The 10,701-nt window shown below is 44.1% G+C and overlaps 1 protein-coding gene across 2 annotated transcripts in view; it reads left to right on the forward strand.

Annotated features, from left to right (window-relative positions):
* UBR1 (ubiquitin protein ligase E3 component n-recognin 1) overlaps positions 1-8,979 on the forward strand; it is a 94,105-nt gene extending 85,126 nt beyond the window's left edge. For both annotated transcript variants that reach the window (XM_077322728.1, XM_077322727.1), the window contains exons 44-47: positions 606-683; positions 2,233-2,403; positions 5,289-5,390; positions 5,957-8,979. In XM_077322728.1, the coding sequence (XP_077178843.1) occupies positions 606-683; positions 2,233-2,403; positions 5,289-5,390; positions 5,957-6,098 (493 nt within the window). In that variant the 3' untranslated portion in view covers positions 6,099-8,979. The remainder of the gene's footprint in view (positions 1-605; positions 684-2,232; positions 2,404-5,288; positions 5,391-5,956) is intronic.
* Positions 8,980-10,701: the final 1,722 nt, after the last annotated feature.

Consider the following 10,701-nt stretch of genomic DNA (forward strand, 5'->3'; position numbering starts at 1 on the left):
ACTGCTTCCAAGCATCTGGCGAATGGTTCCGGGGGGGAGTCTGGGCGGCCGTCCATGAGGAGATAGAGCTGGGTGTCATCAGCGTACTGGTGGCAACCCAGCCCAAAGCTCCGTACCAGCTGGGCCAGAGGGCGTAGAAAGATGTTGAATAACGTGGGGGAGAGGACTGCGCCCTGCGGTACCCCACAGGGGAGTCCGTAGGGACGCGAGAACTCTTCCCCCACCGCAACCCTCTGGGTCCGGTTCTGGAGAAAGGAGCGTATCCAGCGCAAGGCTGTGCTCCGTATCCCCGTGCCGGCGGGGATCTGTTGTTACCCTAATCTGTTGTTACCCTAATCTGTTGTTACCCTAATGGAAGGGTAACAACAGATTTGCTTCAGGTAGAGAAAAGCGGCATCTAAGAACCAACTCTTCTTCTTAGAAGTTGAATCCTGCTTATAAGAATCATAGCTGTTTTGTGTTTGACATTCCTACTGCCTCAAAAATATTTTGATCTCGTGCAAGATAATGATACTAAGTTCAACTAAACAGTAAAGCTTTTTGGTATTTTGGTGTATAACTGTATATAATATAACTGCTATAATATTTCTTCATTCATGAACTAGGTATCCAAGGAATAGAAATAAATTAGTTGAGCTCCCAAAAGACTACAGCTGCCTTTTGAATCAAGGCTCCCAGTTCAGGTGAGAACCAGAAGTCTTTTTTTGAACATCTTTATGGATTTTCTTTGTGTTACAGAATTTGCCATAATATACATTTTATCTGAACAGGCTGTATTGCAGCCCAAGTCACTCAGTGCCTTAAAATCAATTTAGTGTGGTTAAAAGTTAGCTTCTGTAAGGTAAAAGGTAAAGGTATCCCCTGTGCAAGCACCGAGTCATGTCTGACCCTCGGGGTGACGCCCTCCAGCATTTTCATGGCAGACTCAATACGGGGTGGTTTGCCAGTGTCTTCCCCAGTCATGACCGTTTACCCCCCAGCAAGCTGGGTACTCATTTTACCGACCTCGGAAGGATGGAAGGCTGAGTCAACCTTGAGCCGGCTGCTGGGATCGAACTCCCAGCCTCATGGGCAAAGCTTTCAGACAGCTGACTTACCACTCTGCACCACAGGAGGCTCTTTTTAGCTTCTGTAGAGTTCCATAATTCAATTTAGGTTATTTATTTTATTTATTTATCCTATGGCATGTGTGTAGGGTAGCCAGGGGATCCAAAGATTGTCTGGCTGCCAGGCAAGAGACATTTGTAGGTGATTTGCCATTGCTTGGATCCATGTCATGATCCCTAGTGTTCCCTGGAGGTCTCCCATCCAAGTACTATTTGTTTATTTTATTACATTTGTATACCACCCTCCCCTAAGGCTCAGGGCGGTTCACATAGAACATAACAGAACAATACATTAAACTGACTTATTATAATATATAAAGATAACAATAGTAATAACAATAAACTGAGGATAATGTTCTAACAGTGAACAAGCTAATAGGTCCATGGTTGGTCAGATCTGTCGCATGGGTTCAAGGGAGGGAGGACTGGGGGCCCTGTAGGTGTTCTTTAGTTTTTAGTTACTAGGCAGAGCTGACCGTGCTTAGCTGCCAAGATCTTATAAAATTGGCTATCCAGGTCAAGGTTTCAATTTAAGTTCTGTTATTGTTAGCACTGGTGAAGCAGTACTTTCAAAGTACTTTGCAGTTTGCACTGATCCTGACAAAATTTCTGAGGTAGGTGATCACTGTTTCCAATTCTTTGTTTTCAAATCACATGTTGCAGACAGAGAATCAAAGGTACAAGACTGGCTACAAAGTCTGTGGTTGATCTTGGATTGGAAACGAATCATAGAATCATAGAGTTGGAAGGGGCCATACAGGCCATCTAGTTCAACCCCCTGCTCAACGCAGGATCAGCCTTAAGCATCCTAAAGCATGCTTAGGATGTGTCTCCCATATACAGATTTGTAGGAAAACAGAAAATTACTTTGAGTGATTACACTTTTTTGTGTGTTTGTTTGAGTGTGATACTAGGTTCAGAAGCAGTTTAACTGGTGTTTCATCTCTTCTACCTATGGAAGAGTAGGCATGGACCTTCCTTATGTGGGAGTTCTTCTATTTGGTTTCTTCTAGTTGGTGCTGGAAGTTCTTGGTTTCAGTTCCTCATGGCTGACAGAGTGCTTCCTGTAGCTTTTCTAAACTCCATGTAGCTTTCAGACTAATCTTTAGTTGCTCTGTTTTTACAGATGTCCTCAGTCTTCAGATGATGAACCTAAGTATCCAGTGATGTGTTTGTTCTGTGGGGCTATGTTGTGTTCTCTAAGCTCGTGCTGTCAGGAGATGGTCAATGGGGAAGAGTTTGGACCCTGCACGTTCCATTCTGCTGACTGTGGAGCTGGAGTAGGCATCTTTCTGAAGTAGGTGGCTGGCTACAATGTAAAGTTCAGGCGCCAAAGGAAACCCATTTCCAAAAGGAATGTGTGATTTTTGAGGTGGACGTGCTGCAGATGATAGCTAGTTTCTTTTTCTATCTTTAAAAGATTACATTTTTTAAAATCCAAATCCACACAAAAAGTAAAGCTGATGCTGTTTATGAAATTGCAATAATTGTAATTTTTGTTATAATTAGAGGTACTGGGAGAATCTCAAAACAAAATATCTTTCTAGAAGGAAGACCTCAGAATCCTTTGCTGTCCACATCCTTATTATTTATTTTTATTTTATTTATTTATTATATTTATATACTGCCCTCCCCGGGGGCTCAGGGCGGTTTACATAATAATGCAAGAACAATACATAGAACAGTCTTATAAAACATTTAGATAACGGTGCAATTATAACTGATAATTGTAAACATATAACATTATAATTGTATAACCAATAAACAATACAACGTTGCAACATACAAACAGGTCCAGAGTGTATAGGTGGTGTTCTGAGGGGGGCGGGGAGCAGGGGCCCTTTGATCGCTGTTGGTTATATATATCTGCTCTCAACCGAATTCCTGGCGGAAGAGCTCCTCCTTGCAGGCCCTGCGGAACTGTTTAAGCTCCGTCAGGGCCCTGATCTTCTCCGGGAGCTCGTTCCACCAGGTGGGGGCCAGAACAGAGAATCCTCTGGCCCTGGTTGAGACCAGGCGGACTTCTTTAGGGCCAGGGACCTTTAGCTGGTTGGTAGCAGTGGAGCACAGGGCTCTTTTGGGGGCGTAGGCAGGGAGGCGATCCCTCGGGTACACTGGGACCTGACCACGTATGGCCTTGAAGGTAATTACCAGAACCTTTAGTCTGATCCGGAATTCATTATCCATTGTTGTTCTTCTATATATTTCTGAAACAGCCTAGGGGGTGGGACGTGCCCGGCTGTCCAAGTTGGAATAGGGCCAATCAGGGTGCAGCCAGCTTTGCCCTGATTTGCCCTGCCCCTGCGGCTCCCACCCTCCGGCCCTGGACTCTAGCCTCTTTGCTCTCAGGCGCCTCAGTGCCTGGAGCCAGCAGCAGGTGAGAGGGCCCTGAGCAAAGGGTCGTGGTGGAGGGACTGCTAATTAGGTCCTCCTGGACTGCTGACTGCCTGCTAAGGAGCTCTGTCTTGGGCCTGCTAACAAGCTGTCCAGCCCCCACTCGCCCCACTTGATTTGGCTGTGAGCTGCGGCCCAAAGCCACCTTAAGCTGCTTGGCCAGTGGAGGGGACCCTTCAGGGCCCATTCTTAGGAACGGGCTTTGAAGCTAGCTTTTAATAAGAGTTGCTCAATGAATATATTAAGTGACAGATTTTGAATGAGTTAACTTTGAATTTTGAATGGGTTAATTTTGAATGAGCTTCTCTGACTACACCCCCAGAGAGCACTTCACTCCACAAATACCAACAAATGTCATCCCTGGCCCCAGAGAAGCATGTCTGGCCTTGACCAGAGTCACGGCTTTTTCGGTTCTGGCCCCCACTTGGTGGAATGAGCTCCCAGAAGAGATTAGGGCCTTGCCAGAGCTAAAATAATCCTGCAGGGCCTGCAAAATGGAGCTCTTCTACCAAGCCTTCAATCGGGGCCAGTGAAAACACCACCTAGAGGCAAAGGGCCCTCCCTCCACCAATCTCTGCACATTAGAAACATTAGAATTAGAGTCTCCAAAACCTGAAAATACTCCCAAAGAATCAAAACCAGCAGTTATCGCAGTTAACAGTTATGCAGATGCTCAATCTGTAAAGTTAAAATGCCCTTTAATGTTATAAAAGTTACAAGTTATATATCATTACACATACTAAAGCCCAGTGCATGTGTGCACAATGCACTCGCTACCTCCTTGGCCCTCCAGGACATCACTTGCTCCGGGGACCGATAGGGGACACTCCAACCACCTCTGCTTTCTCTTTCCACTTGCAGGAAGAGCCAGCAGTGAGGTGAGCTGGCCTAGCAGGGTGGCTGGGTGGGAGAGAAAGGCTGGACCGCCCTGCCAATGATCATCCCCAGCCCAAATGGCCCCACTGCTGTGTGGTCAGGCATCAGTAGTGCCATATCTGCGGTGCCAGGAAGGCCATGGAGATGGCTTCTCCCAGCCTGAACATGCCCCCCCCCCAGCTGCAGACTCTGCAGGCCTCGGTGGCACCGCAGGGGGAGTTGCTAGGAAGGCCACAGAGATGCTGTGCACCGCCCCAATTGAGCAGCAGTGGTGGAGGCGAGGACCCCTACAGCCTGAGGCAGGGGTGGAGTGGCGCAGGCGAATCCTGCCTGGACAATGGGTTCTTCCCAGCCCTTACCAACAACAGTTTTCTAGCCCATTGTATTTTTTCGCACAATATGCTTCTTTGGTAGCATAAGTTCATGAATGCTTGTGTATTGTACCGAAAATTGGTTTTGTGCCTCAGTTTTCTTCATTTTCACTGTAAATCGCCCTGAGCTGCAATGGAAGGCATTATATAAATATAATAAAATAAGTAAGAAGCCTGGCCTGTGGTGTGGGGCCAGGCATGATATGCAAGCCAGCTAGTAGGCCACTTTTAGTAAGCAGAACTGGTACCATGGCACCTGATGGTGACACTCATGCAGTTTTTTTCTGATGAATTATTAGTGGTCATGGGGCTGAAACTGTCTCAGACGAATCACATAGAAAATGTGCATATATTACTTTAAAGGAATTCAGTCCTGAATGTGTTTTTTTTCACAAGTATGGCCAGTTGATTTAATAGTATCCAAATATTGCTTCTTTGGTTTGAGCAGCAAAGTATATGTTCTTAAGAATTGGATATGTATTTGTCGACCATGGCTGTATTTTGTTTTTAATTCAGCTTTCTTCTTTCTTTCTTTTTTTAGAATTAAGGACTGCAGACTTATGCTAATGGCAGGAAAAAACCGAGGCTGCTTCTGTCCTGCACCGTACCTAGATGAATATGGAGAAACAGACCCAAATCTGTCGTGAGTGGATGTTTTACTTTATAAACCATATTTATATCTGCTTTTTTTGACAGATGGGTGTCAGTGTCATCTCCATTTCTGTCCTCACAATACCCATATAAGGTAGTTTAGGGTGAGAGAGAAAAGGCCCAAGATAACCCAGCCAATCTTCCATGGCAGCATGGGAATTGAACCTGGCTCTCCCAGATGCTTATCTGATACTCTGACTTCACCACACTATCTCCCATGTTTTTCTGTTTTTGTATTGCTAGTTTATAATGCTGGACAAATGTACTAAATACCCTTCTTCATGGATTTCAAACTCCTGTTTGGCTTCCTTTCCAACAAAAAGGGGAATTTACCAGCATGATGCCAATAACTTGATATCTAACTTCCATATAGAAGGACACTTTTGTTGCCAATAAAGATTCTGTGATGAAGCTTGTAACTGGCCATACGGCCATTTATTTATATAAAACCTCTCAAAGTTAACTCTTAGTAGAACTCCAGTAAAAGTTTAAATATATCAAAACTGGAAAGAACATACCATGGTATCTCACCTCCGTTGTATTCTTTTTCTTTTGAAGAAGAGGCAATCCTCTGCAATTGTGTCATGAACGGTACCGGAAACTCCACTTGCTGTGGCAACAGCACTGCATCATAGAGGAAATTGCTCGAAACCAGGAAACAAATCAGATCTTCTTTGGATTCAACTGGCAGCTGATCTGAGTTGCAGTTCCTTCTAAAGGGGATTACCGAGTCTCTTGACCAATTATACAAGAAGTAATGTGATCTTTGCTTTATGGAGAAAAGCCCAGTCCAGGCTCATGTATCAGAATTAATGGATTCTAAGCAAGTGAAAAACATACAGGCCCACAAATTTCCAAATATGTTTTTTGAACAATTAGAACTACAAATGCCTGGGTTCAGTAGCCATGGAATGGCCAGTAGACATTTTGCTGAAGCTCCTTTTCCACCTGATTCTGTACTTTGTATAATTTCAATATCCCAAGCTATCTTTTGTCATTTTTAGATGTGATCTTAATCCCAATAAAGGGTCAGTAAGAGCGTCAGCAGCAGTTCAAAAGTGACATGTGACCCTTTAAATGGCCTCAGTGCATCTGGATGCCAGAGCAGCGTACTTGGACTTACTTCATGTCTGGTTTCTTCCTTCAGCTTAGTAGTACTTGAAAGTCTGTGATTATTCTTTGGGGAGAAATATTTTCAGACCTCTTGTAAACTATAAATATAGTCTATGTACAAAGCAGTGCAATGGGAAGTATACTACACAGGTTGCCCTATGAAATTTAATGAATAGCATTTGGAAAAGTTAAATGTGAGTGTCAGTGGGAAAGTAAAGAACATTTCCAGTTGGTTTTGAATCTGAAATTCAATGCTTTGTTTTGGCATAGCCAAAAGATCACTGCTTATAAATGTAGTCCCACTAATATTTCAAGGCTCTGTAGTCACTATCGTCCAAGAATTTCGCTACCTGCTAACTTTGGCTGTGGTGGTCAGTGTTATCTACAGGAATGTAGATGCGGATTACCCAGTGGACCCCCACATCCCACAGACTGCAAGGAAACAAGCCACTTGAACGTGCACCTCCTTACCTGTCAGCATACAATCAAAGTGGCAATGGATACATTAGAATAAATAAATAAAGCTGGAGATTATTGTAGTATGTTTACAAATGGGTTTTCCCTGAGTTTTGTGCTGGTTCTATTCTACGGAGACTGCATGTTGCCTTTGGTGTTGAAATGTTTCAGAGCCACTTTTCCTCTCCATGCTTAGGTTGAAGCAAGGTTGTGATAAGCGCTAAAGCTGATAATAAATATGCTGTTTATAACATTCACCTTTCAGGGAATTATCTTTTCTTAAAGGTTATGCTACCCAGATGATGCACTGAAAGGCCTCCCTACTCCCTCTTTTTTTAAAAATATGGTTGAAATGTGAGATGAAAGATAAGACACATGAATTTATACAAATGCTTTCTAAGTTTAAAAACACAAGAAGAAAGACATTAGGGAAGACAGCACAATCAGAAGGCACATGAATTCACACCGTACTATAATCCTGAGGAAGAGTTATCACTTGTTAAAAGCAAGTGTAGGAAAATTATGAATGTTCATTAAGATTTTGGTGTTCAGATAATTCCTCTAACCTTTTGCTTATTTACCCATTTAAGCTTCCCTTTGCACTGCATTTAGGCTTCATAACCTGTCACCTTCAGAATATTGTCATGAAGAATTTTTGGTTCACCTTGATTTTTGCCTGTTTTTTCTAAACAAACAAAAACAGATAGAATGTCCTTCCGCTATTGACTTATAAAACAGAGATGTAAAAATGATCTCTGTTCCCCCCTAAGATAAATATTGCTGTTGAGGCATATGTGAAGTGATCTAGCAGTCCTGCACACTGAAAAAAATGAAGCCAATCTTCATTCTTCAGCAACACTGTTCAAGTTATTCACCTTTTTTGCTTATATAAACATTGATTCATATGGTATAGCTGAACTTATGCAGCTGCAATTGATTCATATGGTATAGCTGAACTTATGCAGCTGCAATAGATTTGGCATGTTCTCAGTTGCACTTCTATGTTAATTCTGAAAGGTCATACACATCCTGCCTCTTTTTTTTTTAAGTGTGGTTATTTCCAGTATATTAGATAACTCTGCCCTCAAGAGGGCCAACTGTGTCCTTTTTAGAGTATCACTGTACTAATTAAGAGGAAGGAAGTTTAATGTAGAGAATGAAGGCTACTTTTACCATGGCATCCTTAACAGTCAAATCATGGATTAGTTCTTGAAAACAATGGGCATGATCTAACTCCACAATTAACTCTCTTTCACTGAGATAGGACTCTAACATGCTTAACACTGGCTGAATTGCACCCAGTAAGACTAGCATTGAGTTCACCTCTGTCTGAATGTTGCCATTCAGTGACACAGGGACAATGGTCCCAGTTCAACACAGTCTGCAAGTGTAGCAGCTGAGGCTGAATGCCTGTTGCCCTTTAAAGGAAAAGGAATCACAATAGTTGACTGGGAGGGGCAGAGTTAAAAACCATCCCTCTTCTCCCAAACAAGTAATTCCCTTTAAGGGATACATTCATGAAATTCTAGCTGTCAAGGCAGGCTGGGGAGTTATACATGCAGTATACAATTTCCTAGCCAGCTAAGGATTTGCTTCCATGCACATTAAATTCACAGCTGGAGCACTGGTCACATTCTTGTTCAAATTATATTAGAATTCCTCCTCTTTTTGAGGAAAATGGAGGCAAAAGAAGCAAGCTGGCTACATTTTTTTATTTGTTTGGACAATTACGCTTGAGGTTTGTGCACTGGACAAGGATGGATGGTCATTTTTCATTTCATTAATAACTATGCAGTTTGGTTCACTGTGAGTATATCTGTATTCAGTAAATCCACAGTGGTAAAGCCACTGATTTGAATTATAAGGAAGAGGAACAGAGTTTATTTACATACGAGCATATATTGATATTCTTTAACTGCAGAAATGTAAATTTGAGCCTTGTATAATGTTCTAGTCCTTTTAAAATCCTGTATATGTATATTTAAAATGGAAATAAAGTAAGTTCTTGTAAATCGTGGACTCCTCTCTGAAAAGAATTTCACACTTCTTGAATAGTACGGTTGATGGTATCACAGAAAGGAGGGAGAGCTAATCATTTTAGCCACTATCTTACAGCAGTGGTCCCCAACCTTTCCGAGGCTGGGGACCGGCAGGGCATCGGGCCGCGCCCCCGCGGACCGCGCCCGTGCGGGCCACGCCCGCGGATCGGGCCGCGCCCGCGGGCCGCGCCCACGCCGCGCCCGCAGATCGGGCCGCACCCGAGCCGCGCCCGCGAGCCGCGCCCGGGCCGCGCCCACGGATCGGGCCGCGCCCACGGGCCGCGCCCGCGGATCGGGTCGAGCGGGCGTGGCCCGACCCTGATTCCCTCTCCCCGCCTCCCGCAGTAAGAAGCTTCCCGGGACGCAAGCTTGCGGCCTGGGAAGTTTTTTACTGCGGGGGCGGGGCGGGGAGAGGGAGCCGCGGCCCGGTGCCATGGCCTTTGCGGCCCGGCGCCGGGCTGCGGCCCGCAGGTTGGGGACCACTGTCTTACAGCATATATTTAATCATTTAAATTTTATTGCTGGACTGGTGTATCTTTCAAAATTTCCTTCTTGCATTCATTTTCTGTGACCCACATGCCTCTTGGTACAGAAGTGATTGTTTATTCAGTGTATTCACACTAAGTATTGTTATTTTGGTTTTTCTCTTTGTACACATGTACCATAATGAAGCTGCACACCTACCGCAAGGCTTTGCAAGGAGCTGCAGGAGGGGATTCATCACTACTAGTTCTTTCCAAACTAAACTTTTGTCCTGATTCCCCCCCCCCTTTTTTTTTATAAGGTCTTGCTTTTCTTACTTCTCATTTTTCTTAAATAGATTTTCAATTGCTGTCAATATTCTGAAGGTAACGATTTATTTACTGTATTTCTACTCCATTTTTCTTACTGAAACTGAAGGGGGATTACAAACATTAAACAATGCAATAAAGCCAGATTAGAAAACCTGCAATAAAAATATGCTATAATATAAGAAAGCTTCCTAAGGTTTTTTTTCCTTTATTAAAAATGTTCTTTTGAACAATTTCACTAGACATTCTGTGGAATGACGGGAGTAGTGGGTACTTCAAGTAAAAGACTCTATGAACTAGCATAATCTAGCAGCAGACTCTAATCTGGAGAAGCCGGTTTGATTCCCCACCTACCTTACAATGTCCTCGGACCACTTGGCCACAGTGATTCATGCAATGGTCACTTCCAGACTAGACTACTGTAACTCGCTCTATGCAGGCCTGCCCTTGTCTTTGATCCGGAAGTTACAGCTGCTACAAAATGCGGCTGCCAGGGTCCTCACTGGAACATCATGAAGGGCCCATATTCAGCCGGTGCTTTGACATCTGCACTGGTTATCAGTTTGTTTCCAGATCAAGTTCAAAGTCTTGGTTTTGACATTTAAGGCTATACGCGGTCTGGGTCCTGTTTACCTTCAGGACTGCTTGGTTACTTATGCCCCCCGCAGGGCTCTTCGATCTGCGGGTATGAATTTACTGGTAGTCCCGGGCCTTCGGGATGCTCGCCTGGCCTCGACCCGGGCTAGGGCCTTTTCGGTCCTGGCCCCAACCTGGTGGAATGAGCTCCCGGAAGAGCTAAGGGCCCTGTTGGAGTTGTCAACTTTCCGCTAGGCCTGCAAGATGGAGCTCTTCTGCCAGGCATACAGTTGAGGCCAGGGCAGAGCCTGCTATTCAATCTGAGATC

This window comes from Paroedura picta, chromosome 2 (assembly GCF_049243985.1).
Source record: "Paroedura picta isolate Pp20150507F chromosome 2, Ppicta_v3.0, whole genome shotgun sequence".
In the NCBI taxonomy this organism is placed as follows: domain Eukaryota; kingdom Metazoa; phylum Chordata; class Lepidosauria; order Squamata; family Gekkonidae; genus Paroedura; species Paroedura picta.